Source organism: Bathycoccus prasinos (assembly GCF_002220235.1).
Source record: "Bathycoccus prasinos genomic : Chromosome_13".
Lineage (NCBI taxonomy): Eukaryota > Viridiplantae > Chlorophyta > Mamiellophyceae > Mamiellales > Bathycoccaceae > Bathycoccus > Bathycoccus prasinos.
In genome coordinates this window covers 211,278-225,685 of record NC_023996.1, presented here as the reverse complement: position 1 = coordinate 225,685, position 14,408 = coordinate 211,278, and the positions used below count along the sequence as shown (strand labels likewise).

Below are 14,408 nucleotides of genomic sequence, written 5' to 3'. Positions count from 1 at the left end.
GCGCGCGTAATGGTGATGGTGTTTTCAATCTTTCGTTCGTTCGTCATTTTTGTGGTCATTATATGTTTGGGTTGAACTCGCGCGCGCGCGCGGCTGCTTCTTCTTTTTAATAAAGTACCCCCTTTTCTCCCTTTTCTAAAGTCTGTTTATTGCCTCTCAAAATCAACTCCAAATATCTCGAACGTATCTGCCTTCTCTGGTCATTTCCCTGAGCAATGCCTCGGCGTCGTTCTCGTTCTCGTATTTTCCTCCTCCGTTGGTGATGATGGAGAGCAACGTTTTGTGGACGTCTTTGGCCATGTGCGCGCCGTCGCCGCAGACAAAAACGTACGCTTCTTCGCGGAGGATCAAGTCGCGCATTTTCTCCTCGTGTTCGGCGAGTTTATGTTGAACGTAGACTTTCTTCCCAGTCGGATCTTCGCGGCTGAAAGCGGGAACGAGACGAGTGAGCGTTTCGTTTTCGACGAAAGCGTTGAAGTCGGCTTCGTACAAGTAATCTTCATCTTTGCGTCGGCAGCCAAAGAAGAGCCAGGATTCGGCGAATTGTAACGAAGGGTTTGCGCGCGCTAAAGCTTCACGTTTTTGTAAGAAACCTCGAAATGGCGCAACGCCAGTGCCTGGTCCGATCATTACGATTGGTTTGGAAATATCTTCAGGTAATCCGAACGCTTTCGTGGGGACTTTGTAGATTGGTATTTTGAAGTCGTATTTTTTTTCGTCTCCGTCGTCAACGGGAAGCCGGTCGAGCCAATTCGTGGCGACGCCCAATCGCGTTTCTTTACTTTCCGGGGCTTCGTATTTCACCACGGAGAAAGCCACGGACGGATTCTTTTGCGATTCTTTACAGCTCGTGATGGAATACATTCGAGGCAACAGGGGCGACGAGATATCGAGTAATCGTTCGAAGGAAATCGAGCAGCTCGGGTACGTTCGCAGGAGTGTCAGAAGAGTTGGTCGCTCGTCGGTAATTTCCGTTTGAAATTGCTCTTTCCCGTCGCGAGAGGAGAGAAGCAGAAGACGATCTTTCTCGTCGTCGTTTGTGCAGCACTCGGCGAGCGCGCGAAGGAAAGATTTCCTCGGGACAGAGGTGATGTCGATGTACTTTTCCAGCGCGTCGTGAACGGTACAGGGCGTAATCACGTGCGGAAGCGGCTTTGTTGCCGTTGCAACGTCACTCCCTGGCGGCGCCATACCTTCTATCCATTCCAAATCGAACGTTTTCGTACCTTCTACATCTCCTAACCGAGTCATCAATTCAGACACTAACGCAATGTCGTTTTTCGGTAACACCGCGAGCGAATCTCCGGGCTCGTAATTTTCCACCGAATCGTTTTTGTTCTTGCAATCAAATTCGAGATGCACGACTCTTCGGTCAGACGACGCGTTCGTGAGAATCTTCTTCGCGGCAATTTTCGCGAAGAACGGAGTTTCTCTCGTCGCGAGCGCGTCTTTTCCTAATTCTACCGAAGATGTTGATCTTTCTGTCGGTCCGTTGTTCGTAAACGATATTTTCACGCGCGCCGGTTGCAACGCTGGAATACCTTTATACGACGACGACAAAATCGCTTCTTTAGCGGTCGTTGTTGTTACTGTCGTCGTTGTATCACTTTTACTACCGTTGTTTGTTGAACTACTGGTGAGAAAACCTTTCGGATTCTCTCTGGCTGATTTCGCTCTTGCGATGGCTTTATCTAAATCTTCCCATAACGTATCTACCCAAGCGTCGACTTGTTCGTATAAACCGAGCGTATCGTCCGCTTCTAATCTTTTCTTATACACCGTCGCGCCACCTTTTTCCATAGTTGTTGAAAACATTCTCGGAACTGCCATAAATGCGGAATAGTTTTGATCGCCGAGACCTAAGACGGCGTACTGAGTCCCGGCGAGAACGGGATCGCTCGCCGTCGTCTTCTTCACTCTTCGCTTTAATCTTGTGAGAAACATGTCGCAATTATCCGGCGCGTCCCCATCGCCCGTACTCGAAACGCAAAACAAAATAACCGTCCCCGGTTTCAAAGATGTTTCCGCGTCGAGTTCGTTGCACGCGAAACACTCGACGCGCATCGTTTTATCCTTCTTATACTTTTCCGTCGCCTCCGCCGCTAAATTCTTACAGATTTCAGCCGCGTTCCCAGTTTGCGAGCCGTACGCAAAGACCACCTCGATCGGCTTATCTCTCTCCGCTCGAACTTTCTCTTCCTCGATAGCTTTGAACGCGCTTGGTAACAATTTCTCTTTCAACCACGGCAACACGCCTTCCTCTAAGCCAACGGCATCGTTCGCCAATCCTCTCTCGCACAATCTGCGCGCGCCTAAAGCAGCTAAAGCGTTATCTAACGTCTGCGCGGCTTGATTGCAATCCTTTGCGGTGGTCGTTTGACGATCTAAAAGTAAATTCGTATCGCCCAATCCCATCACGGCATACTCAAATGCGTCGTTCTCATCGAACGGCAGTTTTGTTGCTTTATCTCCTCCCTCTGACGATTTCAAAGCTTTCCTCAACTTGTTGAAATACCTAATGCAGCTTCCCGCCTCTTCCGCAGGTTGCGCGTTTTCCACCGTTTCCACGACAAAGATTGCCCGTCTTCTTTTCCTATTGATCTCATCGTTTTTGTTGTTGTCGTCGCCTTGAATGCGGTGCAACTCCAGCGTCTTTTTGAAATCTTCCATCGACGCCGTCGTCACGCGCACGTCGCTCATCCCTCGCTTCTCCAAAAACTCCTCTTCCATCGCCTCTTTCACGTCCCTGGCGACTTGCTGCGCCGCTTCGCCGCCGTGCAAAACGTACCAAACAGTGTGCCCACTTTTGCCGCTCTTAGTATCACGCGTTTCTTCTTTTTCTTCTTTCGAAATCGTACCGGATTTCGACGGTGCCGAAGAAGAAATCTTCGCCTTCTCCCCGGTATTCGCGGTATTCGCCGCCGACCGTCGCATGTTCGCCATCAACGCCGCCGAACCCGTCAGCGCGACTTTCTCTTCCACTTTACTCGGTACCGTGGTCGTTTTGTTGGTTAAAGTCTCTTTTTCATCGTTATCAATCTCTTCTTTCTTCGTTATAGTAAAGCCGCTTTTCTTCGTCTCCTCTTCCTCCTTCTCAGACTCTTCTTCGTGTGGTCGAAGCTTACTTCGTTTAACACACATCAAAGCGAGCGGTCCTGCTATAATCGCGAGAGCACTCAACGGCACCAGGAACACGAACGCGACGACGATACACATGATCGTCAACATCGCTTCTTTTTTGCTTCTTCGTTTCATCTTCTTTGCCGTCGTGAATAGATTCATCGTCGTCGTCTTTATTCCATCCGTCGTCGTCATCTGAATGGTGTTGTTTTGTCGTCTTTAGATAAGAGAGAGGGAGCAATGAAGCGTTTGAAAGAGAAAGACAAGGAAAAGAAGAAGAACAAAGCTGTTCTGTGTTTCTCTCTCGCTTCTTGACTTCTTCGTCTTCTTCTTGACTTCTTCTTCTTCGTTTGAAAGGAAATCAAGTCTCTTTTCCGCACTTCTTCGCCGCACAAAAATGACGATTGTGATGAGACAAAGAAGAGTAAGAACACGAACGAAAAACGTGTTCGTGAGATTGATAAATTCCACGCGAACACGATGTTACCAAATTAAACGCTCCTCTGATTCTTCTGATGAGGATGACGATGATGAGTTAGAGAGATTGAAAAGCATGGTGGAAAAGCGCGAAGGGATCCCACGGGAAAAGCAATCGTTCCTCGCCCTGGAAAAGGATGATTTTAAAGAAGAAGAACGCAAAGAAGAAGAGGACGATCGAAACGGAGGAAAAGGAACGCGCGATGAGACCTTGACGACGAAAAGAACGAGGACGACATCATCGTCGGTGATAACAAAGACGACGAGAAGAAGACAAAGAAGAAGAAGAATCGAAGAAAACCAAACGTACCAGTTGTTCCTTAAAAAAGGCCTCCGAGGAGGCAAAGGCGGATTCGGGACGTTACTTCGATCCACGGGGAAGAAAAAAGGGAGGAACGCAGAACCGAACAACGACATGTGTCGAGATTTGAAAGGACAAAGGTACCACGTCTCGGAAAACGCGCGGAAAATGGAGAAATGGACAAAGGAGGAAAGCTTAAGAGAGGAAGAGGCGTTGGCGTTGAAGTACATCGAGGAGCGAACGGGAGAGAAGGCGAGGAAGAGAGCGAAAATGGAGAAGGAGGAAGAACGGTTTAGGAAGGATTCGGAAGAGGTGAAGGAGAGGATGGAAGAGGCGATGAAAGTGGCGACGACGAAAACGATTCAGACGACGGTCGAGAAGGGTAGAGTTCGGGACGACGAGGAGGAGGACGATTCAGACGACGAAGAGGACGAGGACGATTTCCGACGAAAAAAGAAGAAGAGGACGACGAACGAGAGCACTACAGAAGAAGAACAAATAGAAGAAGGAAAAGAGGAGGATAGAAAAGTCATCAAAGTGGCAAAAGCGAACGACGAGAAAGAATTTCCCGTCGTGGGGGCGGCGCCGATGTCGTCGAACTCGTCGCCTCCAAAACAGGAAAACTTTGAACCAATCGATTTGCACGACATAAACGTGGCGCAAGAATTGGAGCGGTTCGGTTTAGATCATTTAAAAATAGAGTTGACGCGTCAAAATTTGAAGTGTGGTGGTTCTTTAGAAGAACGCGCGAATCGTTTGTTTCTTCTCAAAATGACCCCGTTCGAGGCGATTGATAAAAAGCACAAGGCGATGAAAAAGAAATGAGAAAAATTGAAGCGTACGGTGGTAGTACCACCGTCTTCGGTAAACTGTGTGTCTACAACATGTATTATATAAGCCCTAGTTACCAGGCAGGTGCCTTTTTGTTACAATGTACTCAAGTCGTAGCTCTCTTTTTTTTTGCTTATAACTCTCTCTGACTTATTAAACCCAAACATTCTCGGACGCTTTGACGAACTCCTCGTCGGTAACGAGCGAAGCTTTGATAACGTTATCGACGCCGAACTCTCGTCCGTTCATTTTGGATACGCCTTTCTCTGCGACGGCTTCGCTGTCAAATTTTACGTAACACCTCGCGCCTCCTTTTCTCAGCTCTGGGTTGTCGAACACGTCTTGCGTCGGCGTCGGTACGGCGAGAGCCATGACCATCCCGACCGTTCGTTCGCACTCTTCTAAACAAGTTTGCAAAAGTTGTTCTAGAATCGCCTCCGCGCCATCTTTATCTTTCTTCTCCGCGGCTTCAACTTCGTCCAAGGAAAGCAAATTCTCTAATCTCATATTTACCGATTTTAGCAGCGCGCTCTCGTTCTTCTTCTTCTTCCTGAAATTCTCCACCGTTGTCGTCGTTTTCATCTTCGCCGCAATCTTTGCCGCCGCCGCCGCCGCCGCCGCCGCTTTCGCTTTCGCCAACTCCTTTTCTTTCGCTTTCGCCTCGTCGTCGTCTAAACTTCCGCCAAACTCGACCATGCTATCCACCACCTCTTGCGGACAATCGTCTCCAACTCTCGGGTCTTCGATGTATCCTTTTGGTCTCCCGACGTTCATCGGCCTGCCGCACACGTCTACTTTATCGAATCTCAAAGCGATTTGCGCCATCTCGAAGCACCTCAACTCGACAAACCCAAACGAGCCTTGCGAATCCATGATGACGTTCACTACCGGATTCCCCGCCACTTCGCGTTCGCACAGTTTCGGCGCCACTTTCTTCAAAATCGCGTTAAACACGTCCGCTAAAATGTTCGGCGTCACCACGCCTTGAATTAAATTCCCCACGTACACTTCTCTCCTCTTCCGCAAAATCTCGTTTTGTTTCTGCGTTTCCTCGTACCCGTTCGATTGCAACCACTGCTGCGCCATGTTTAATCTATTCTGCGCGTTCCTCTCGATATCTCTCCCGTGTTGTCGTCCTTGCGGCATTTGATGATGAGACCCGTTTGCCTTTTCCGCCGTTCCTCCTCCTATTGGTCGATCGAAACTTCGTCTCGTGCTTTTGTTCTTGCCGTTCGGGAGTTCGGCTTCGTGAAACTTCTCCATCTCCTCGGGAACGCCAAACTTTGGTCTTCCTCTGTTCTCGTTCTCCTCCTCTTCTTCGCTTCTTCTTCGTCGTCGTCTTCGTTCGATCCCCGGGGATCGGCTCCGTCCTCTCGAAGGAGGACTCGGAGACGCAGAGGAACGTCGTCCTCGTCGATGGTACCCGCGGGATGCTCGGCCGTAATCGTCGTACTCGTCCTCGTCGTCCTCGTCGTCGTAACGACGGCGAGGCGGCCGGTGTTGACGACGACGATAATAGTCTTCCTCTCCCTCTTCTTCTCGACGAGAGCGTCGTCGTTCTCCTCCTCCTCCGAATCGATGATGGTGTTGATATTGTTCTCCTTCTTCTTTTCCTCCTCCAAAAGTTTTTCGTCTTCTTCTCCTGCGCTCCTCCGTGACCTCGTCGTCGTCCTCGTCGTCGCCGCTCAATTCGCCGTACGGATTGGAAATGGATTTCGTCGTCGTATTCTTCGCATTCGTCTCGTTCGTCCTCATCTTTCGAAACTCCGTTATACGTGTGTGTGTACTACCTGTGCTACTCTTTACTGCCTTTTCTGTTGTGTTCTTCTTTTAAAGAGAGTTTTGAATGCTCTGTATCTCGTCGTTGTGTTTCTGACGAGACTTTTCCTCACTTTTCGATTTCCCTTCTCAGTGGATTGGATTCATCTCGGAGAGAGAGAGAGAGAAACGACCGAAGAGGACGTTTTGGTGTGCCCAATACTCTCGGGGGCTTTCGATTCGTCGAAATCGTGGATAAATAAGAGAAACTCTTCCGTTTGAGAACGCAACGAATTTGGACGCGAGAGACAAGAACGAGACGCTCTGAAAGCGCGGAGTACTCTTCGTTGGAGAGATTTACTACACTCGCACGGAGACTTTTCTCTCAAATCATCATCGTAATCAAAAGACAAAGACAACGACAAAGAAGAGGACGAAAAACACAGAGGACGACGATGGAGAATACTAATAAGAACAACGACAACGACGACGACGATTGGCTGAACGATTTCGACGAGGCGAAGGAGAAAGAGAAGGAAGAGAAGAAGGCGCAAAACAGTTTCAACGACTTTTACCAACGAAGAAATTTTAACCGAGAAGAATACGAGCGAAAACGAGAAGAAGTGAAAGAAGAAGAAGACGCTTTTGTGATGCGGCGTGATCATCATCGAGAGTATTATCATCATCATCATCACGAGAGTAATAATAATAATAATAATCAAAACAACGACTCGTCGACGTTTGACGCGAACGCGCCTTCGCCAATCGTGAAGACGACGAGGACGCCACGGAACGAAAACTACGGGTATAGTAATACCAATAATTATTACGACAACAACAACAACAACAACAACAACGATAAAGAAAGACCTTTTTCGGCGGCGTCTAAACCGTCGGATGATACCGTGGACGAATGGTTGAACGAAGAAACGCCGCCGCCGCCGGTGAAGGTACAGGACAACTATGCCGCCTATTATCAAAAACAAGGAGGACGAGGACTAGACGCGCGAGGACATCAGGAACAGCATAATTATCAACGAGAAGAATACCATTCGCAAACGACATCGGCATCAGCGGTAGTTCAAAGCGACAATACAAATTTCAATGGATTATTCGCGGGAAACGACGACGATGTGGCGTTTTTTGACACGTTAGGTGGTGCAGAGGAAACGATGGCGGCGCCATCACCGCCGCTCGTTTATGCGGAGCGCGTGGAAAGTAAAGGCGTTGATAGCATTTCGGCTACGAATGCACCGGCAGTAGATGATGACTTTTTGAACGATTTTGCGGATGTCTCAAATCCCCCCATACAGTTGTACCAGCAGCCGACGGCGGCAGCTACGATTCCTCCTCCACCGGTGACACAGCCCGCGGTTCGAGCGTACGAGCCACCTTCGGAGTTTGGGGGTCCGCCGCCAAAAATGTTCACACCTCCTCCTCCGCCACCATCCATATCGAGTCTACCGGTTGTCCAGCAACAGAATAGTCATGCCGTGGCGTACGAGCCTCCGAGCGATTTTGGAGTTCCTCCTCTCGTCCCAGCTCAAGCGCAGAATAGTCATGCCGTGGCATACGAACCTCCGAGCGATTTTGGAGTACCTCCTCTCGTTCCAGCTCAAGCGGCTGTGGCGTACGAACCTCCGAGCGATTTTGGGGTACCTCCTCTCGTTCCAGCTCGAGCGGCTGTGGCGTACGAACCTCCGAGCGATTTTGGAGTACCTCCTCTCGTCCCAGCTCAAGCGGCTGTGGCGTACGAACCTCCGAGCGATTTTGGAGTGCCACCACCAATCATGCCATCTCCACAAAATCAGCCGCAACAATTTCAGCAGCACAACATCAGTAGTCACGTTAGCAACAGCTCAATTCAAGCACACGCGCAACCTGGAACCGTTCGATCTCCGGATGGAAAACCTCCTCATCGCTGCATCGCTTTTGGTTTTGGTGGTACGCTCGCAACGGTGTCTCAAGCGCACAAAAATTTGTTTTCGTTGTGCACACATTCTCTTCATGACATGTTTAGATCTAGCGACGACTTTGGTGCTCGCGAATTTGTCGAGGTTGCGAGCGATGAGACGTTCTTTTTGAGCAACTCTGAGAATTTAATGACCGATGAGAGTTTGTGCTCCAAGTGTGAACGTTTGGCAAATAATTCATCGCAAACGATAGGAGAGAGCGAGATGTGGAGAATTTTGTCTCTCTTTCTTTCGAGAAAGAAAACGTTCGACTCGTTGCGAAGTTTTGGTGAAGCTGCGTTTAAAGCTGAAGTGGCGAGTGTTCTCCACGTTCAAAATCGCGCCGACGGTTCTCCTTCGTCGTTGACAAGTGCGTCTGTTTCCGAGCGAGATGCGTCGCCTGCAATACTGATGGAGATTGAACGGCAGATATCAATAGGAAACACTATCGCTGCTCTAGATATTGCACACACGCATAAGTTGTGGAACGTGGCTGTAAAAGTTGCCAGACTGACTCGCGATGAGACGATTATATCAGATACTTGTGTGAGAGCTATTCAGGAAACTATGCAAGTTGGGACACCTTTGCGAGTGCTTGAATTACTTTCAATCGGACGAGCAGACGTTGCCGTCAAGGATCTAATAACGAGAAACAATGAGAACATTGCACTTTCTGACAGATGGAGAGAGGTGATTGCCATGGTTTCCTTAAACTCGAACGAACGAGATAAAACGATAACGAATGGATTAATTACTCTTGGCGATGCTTGCCGAGAGAGCAATTATTTGGGCATCGCTCATTTATGTTATCTTCTTTCTGGTGACGTTTGGCCGAACGATGCAGCGCGCATGCGCTTAATCGGGAGTAACGATAATCCTTGTCGAGACCCTCGCTCGTATCACCGCTCCTTAATTGCGGAAAGAATCATGCTCTCCTTTGCCGAAGGCAAAGGTAGCGAAGCTTTAAAAGCTTCGTTGTCGGTGCTTGCACCTCATCAAAGGATGAAAGTTTCCTACTGCGTGCTTTTAGCCGATTTTGGTCACTTTCACGTCGCTCTTGCGACGCTTAAGAACGTTCAGAAATATCTTAAGCTCGTACGAGACGACTCTCGCAGTGATTCGGGGGTAAGCGTCGATGTCATCTTAGTGGAAGCAGTAGATTTAGAAAAACGAATCAGAGAAAAGCTCGGTCAGGGCGCCATTAAAGGAAAAATTGCGAATGTCGGTAAAAAGATAGCGGGAGGACTTTCAAGATTCGTTGGAGGAACAGTAGATGCGCTGTTTGGAGGTGACGATGTTGATGTGATCGGTAGTCGTGGCCTCGATGATACTCCGCCGCCGCAGCAATTTCATCAAAGATCGAGCAGTCAAGACACCGCGTTCCAGCATCAAAGATACGGTTCGAGTTCGAGTTTGGAAAGCGTTTCGAATCAACCTCAACAGAATCCATACCATCAACAACAGTCAACAGCATACGAGAGTGCGAATCATTCGAGGTCTCACTCGCTGGCAAGCCTCGACGAACACGGAAACAATAGTCATAATAATACGGGAGAGAAAAATTATCCCCCCTTGTCGCAAACGACTTACTCTGGCCAACAACAACAACAACAACAACAACCGGGAGTTCCTTTTAAGCTGGTCAAATCATTTTCCAAATTATTCTCTGCGGCAGTTCCCGCACCGGACAAGCCTTATGAAGGTCCGAAAGTGGCGCCACAAGAAACCGCAGGTTTGCCAGAGAACACTTTCTATTACGATGAAAATTTGAAACAATGGGTTGATAAAAGTAGCTCGGGAGCGCAATCAACTGCTGCAGAGGCACCAGCCCCGCTCGCTCCACCGCCGACCATGACTTCCGGTGTTGAATATCACAGAAGCGGCGGGGGCGGCGGTGGTATTCCAAACTCATTAGGCGCTAACGTGGGAGCTCGTTACGTTTCAACCTTTAATAACACAGGACAACCGAATTTTCAACAAAACGAAGGAGCAAATTTTAACGAATTTAAAGAAATGCGTCTCGAATAATAAAAAAGTAGAATATCATAGCAGAGAGTAGTTCATTAGCTTGTATTGGGATGTATATCTCTTAGTAGTAAGTAGTAATAATGTATAGTAATGTATGTTCGTGTCTCTCTTCTCGCTACTTTGCGCGCTACGAAGTGTCCTTTCAACTTCTTCCTCCTCACCTCCTCAATTAGATGCTGCGAGCGGCAAGCCTCCTCGAATCAACAGCTCCTTGAAATAGCAAATGTCGCACAATTTACCTTCCAAGTGCAAGACGCTCTCTTTCCACCTGTTGTCTAAATCCTCCGAGTTGCAGACGCAACACTTTGAAGACAACTCGCGAAATTTCTTTTCCTCCTCCAACTCTTCCTCTGTTTTTGGTATGACCGCTGCGCGCAACAACTTCTCCGCATCTTCGGGAGAGATGTCCGGGATGATAACCGGTCTCTTTTTTTGGTAATACGACTTCTTCACCTTCTTTGGCGGAGGTGGCGCGACTTCGTGCGGCAAATGCGTTCTCTTTCCTCCGATACCCCCAGCCGCGGTTGCATCGCTCGCCCCAGACTCAGCCTCCTCGGCATCATCCGATTTCTTCCTCAACTCCAAAATCCCCGCCTCCTTCTTCAACTGTTCCATGTCAATCTTCCCTTCTCTTATCTTCGTCTCTTTCCTGTAACACTGCGTGCACAAATCCGCCCCCGGGATCATCTTCGAACGCGTCCACTGGCTGCTCTTCGTCGTCGAGCACGCTCTGCACGTCTTATCCACCATCGATCTCGCCTCTTTCTTGTAGCACTTTTGGCACAAACACTTCGAATCGTCCTTCTTCGATCGGTACCAACATCCGGATGTTTTCGAGGTGCCGCACGCCTGTGGTGGTTTGAGATAATATCAGAGCGTTAGTAAAAAATGTTAACAACAACAAAAAGTCTATTCGTTTGTTCCGGTGACGACCCTTCCTTTCCTCCTTTGGGAAAAAATCAAAAACGCACGAACGTACCGCGCAAATCTTATCGCTCAATTCCACCAACTCCTTGTGATAACACCTCTTACAAATCACCTTCCCGACGTTCTCTTCCATCTTACTCTTGAACCACTTGTACGAATCTTGCGTTTGACACGTAAAACAGGTATATTTTTGCCCGCTTTTCAACGTCGGCAACGCTTCGGACTCTTGCTCTTTCGTCAGCGGATTTCCCCCGTCTGCTTCTTTGTCTTTGTCTTCTTTGTCTTCCGGGTCGTAAGCGACGATCTGATCTTTGATCGATTTCAGAGGGTCCAACTTTTCCTCTTCTTCTTCCGTCGTCGTCGTCTGAATCGTCGTCGTCGCGGGGTTGTCTTCGCCCATCTTTCTCTTTTCTTTGTTATTTTGTGTGAGATGTTGTGAAGAAATTCAAAATGAAGAGCAACTCTATGTGAAAGAACGAAACGCGCACGTCGTCTGAAAAACAAAGGGAAGAAGAAAAGAGACGCTTTGGCGAGGACGAGAGAGGAGAGAAAAAGAGAACAACCAAGAAGAAGAAGACTAAAAGGGTTCAATGCTGTTCTTCTTCCTCTTCTTCCTCGCGAGTTTATGTAGTATTTCGTGTTTGTGCGAGCGTAATCTCGCTCGCTCGTTTCTTCTGGTATTTTCATCTTCTCTTTCTCTCTCTCTCTCTCTCTCTCTCTCTCTCTCTCTCTCTCTCTCTCTCTCTCTCTCTATTGTAAATTCAATGAACTTAATGCCCTTCTAAGCAATTTTTCGGCCATCTCGGATACGGAATCACGTCTCTGATATTTTCCATGCCCGTGGTGAACAAAATCAAACGCTCAAAGCCGAGACCAAACCCAGAGTGCGTGACCGAACCGTACCGTCTTAAATCCAAATACCAGCTGTACTCCTCCAACTCCAAGCCGCAATCTTTCATGCGTTGTTCCAAAACGTCCAATCGCTCCTCGCGCTGGGAACCACCGACGAGTTCGCCAACTTTTGGGACCAAAATGTCCATCGCAGCTACGGTTTTACCGTCCGGATTTAAGCGCATGTAAAACGCCTTGATGTCCTTCGGGTAGTTGTACACCACTACCGGTTTCTTGTACACTTCTTCAGCCAAGTACCGCTCGTGTTCGGTGGCCAAATCGATCCCCCACTCGACTGGGTACACGAATTCTTTCTTCTTCGTTTCCACGGCGTCTTTTAAAATCTCAATAGCCTCGGTATACGAAACTCTCCCGAACGGATTGTTCGCGACGTTTTCCACGCGTTCCAAGCAGTTTTTATCGTACATCTTTTGAAAAAACTCCAAATCTTTTCTGCACGTTTTCAGCAAATATTTGCAGCAGTGTCTGACGTAATCCTCCGCGCACTGCATGTCGTCGTTCAAATCCGCAAATGCCAGCTCGGGTTCAATCATCCAAAACTCCGCGAGATGTCTCGTCGTGTATGAATCCTCCGCGCGAAACGTCGGCCCAAACGTGTACACGTTGCTCAGAGCGCACGCGTACGTCTCCACGGCTAACTGACCAGAAACCGTCAAAAATGTCTTCTCGCCGAAGAAATCCTCGGAATAATCAATCGTTCCATCATCACTCCTTTGTAAACCTCCAACTTTACGAAACTTGCGTTCCAACTCGCTCAAATCTTTCTTGGCTTGTTCCAATTTTTTGTTCTGTTCCTTCAAACCCGATTTCGACGGTTTCTCCTCCTGTTTCATCTCCGCGATTTTCGTCTCGATCGCCGCCGTTTCTGCTCTCTTCTCCATCACCACCGCTTCTTCCACGGAACTCTTCGTAAACTTCTTCCCGTCTTCCTCGTCGCACTCGCCCAACAATGTCGTCACTTGAAACATCTCCCCGGCGCCTTCGCAATCGCTCTTGGTAATCAACGGCGTGTGCACGTAACAAAACCCGTGCAGGTTGAAAAACTCGTGCGTGGCAAACGCCAAAGCGTTCCGAACTCTCGCTATGGACTGAATCGTGTTCGTCCTCGGTCTCATGTGAATCTTATCTCTCAAATACTCCAAAGTTTGCTTCTTCTTTGCAATCGGGTACGTGCTCGCGTCGCACTTCCCGACCGAGAGAACTCTCGACGCGTGAAGCTCAATCACTTGCCCTTTGGCCGTTTCCGGCGGCAACTTGATCTCGCCTTCGATAACCACGCTCGTCCCAGTCGGTCTCATATCCGCCAACGACGACACCCCAGAAGACGTTTCAGAAGAGGAAAAAATCTCGCTCGAGACGACCACTTGTAAACTCTGCGGCGTGGACCCGTCGTTCACCTCTAAGAACAAAATCTTCCCGGCGTCTGCTTCTCGACCGGTTTTCACCCACCCACCGACGACGAGCGTTTCACCGACTAAAGATAAACCTCCGTTCTCGTCCGCTTTCTCGTGCACGCTCACAATCGGCACTCGATTGAAACATTTCGAGTACGGAGAGGTGAGTCTATGTGGCAACGTTTTCGTCAAATCCGCAGCCGTCGTCTCCATTTCTTCTTTATCTTCTGCTTCTTTTTTGATATTATGTATTAAAAATATGTATAACTCTCGCGCGGGGAGAGGGGCTCTTTGTTTTCGTATTCGTCGTCTGCGCTGCGTGTTTCTGTGCGCTTTATAAAGCGCGTTTAGTACGTCTTTTTTTACGAGGAAAATGAAGATAAATCTTCCGATTGATTTTTCCAAAAGCGAGAGAAAATCTGCAAAAAATACGACCGCTTCCTTCGTAAAAAATGACGACGAAAGAAGAAGACGAAGGCGACGAAGAAGAAGACCAAGAAGAGAAGAAGACAAAGAGCGAACGACTTCTCATCGAAGCCCTTCGAAAAATGGCGATTGATCGTCGCGAGAGTGTAACGGCGCGGTGTTTACGACGAGGCATGTTTTCCGAGCATTCTTCTTTAAAACAAAGACAACAACAACAACAACAACAACACCACGCGTTCAAAAGTTCTTCCTCCTCTTCCTCCAAATCGTATTTACACCTCG

At 48.5% G+C, this 14,408-nt stretch overlaps 6 protein-coding genes across 6 annotated transcripts; 2 read left to right on the top strand and 4 right to left on the bottom strand.

Annotated features, from left to right (window-relative positions):
* Positions 1–162: 162 nt before the first annotated feature.
* On the bottom strand, positions 163–3,315 carry Bathy13g00770 (predicted protein; the record flags this gene model as incomplete). The annotated part of the gene is made up of 1 exon (XM_007509399.1): positions 163–3,315. One exon carries the CDS (start codon positions 3,313–3,315, stop codon positions 163–165), a length of 3,153 nt encoding a protein of 1,050 aa, XP_007509461.1.
* A 202-nt stretch (positions 3,316–3,517) lies between these two features.
* Positions 3,518–4,723, top strand: Bathy13g00760 (predicted protein; the record flags this gene model as incomplete). Its single annotated transcript, XM_007509598.1, has 1 exon — positions 3,518–4,723. One exon carries the CDS (start codon positions 3,518–3,520, stop codon positions 4,721–4,723), a length of 1,206 nt encoding a protein of 401 aa, XP_007509660.1.
* A 159-nt stretch (positions 4,724–4,882) lies between these two features.
* Bathy13g00750 (predicted protein) lies at positions 4,883–6,484 on the bottom strand (the record flags this gene model as incomplete). Its single annotated transcript, XM_007509341.1, has 1 exon — positions 4,883–6,484. The coding sequence occupies one exon, from the start codon at positions 6,482–6,484 to the stop codon at positions 4,883–4,885; it is 1,602 nt and encodes a 533-aa protein (XP_007509403.1).
* Positions 6,485–6,942: 458 nt separating this feature from the next.
* Positions 6,943–10,467, top strand: Bathy13g00740 (unknown protein; the record flags this gene model as incomplete). Its single annotated transcript, XM_007509352.1, has 1 exon — positions 6,943–10,467. The coding sequence occupies one exon, from the start codon at positions 6,943–6,945 to the stop codon at positions 10,465–10,467; it is 3,525 nt and encodes a 1,174-aa protein (XP_007509414.1).
* A 165-nt stretch (positions 10,468–10,632) lies between these two features.
* On the bottom strand, positions 10,633–11,794 carry Bathy13g00730 (unknown protein; the record flags this gene model as incomplete). The annotated part of the gene is made up of 2 exons (XM_007509336.1): positions 10,633–11,316; positions 11,447–11,794. The coding sequence occupies 2 exons, from the start codon at positions 11,792–11,794 to the stop codon at positions 10,633–10,635; spliced, it is 1,032 nt and encodes a 343-aa protein (XP_007509398.1).
* A 370-nt stretch (positions 11,795–12,164) lies between these two features.
* Bathy13g00720 (asparaginyl-tRNA synthetase) lies at positions 12,165–13,913 on the bottom strand (the record flags this gene model as incomplete). Its single annotated transcript, XM_007509416.1, has 1 exon — positions 12,165–13,913. The coding sequence occupies one exon, from the start codon at positions 13,911–13,913 to the stop codon at positions 12,165–12,167; it is 1,749 nt and encodes a 582-aa protein (XP_007509478.1).
* Between the last annotated feature and the right edge of the window lie 495 nt (positions 13,914–14,408).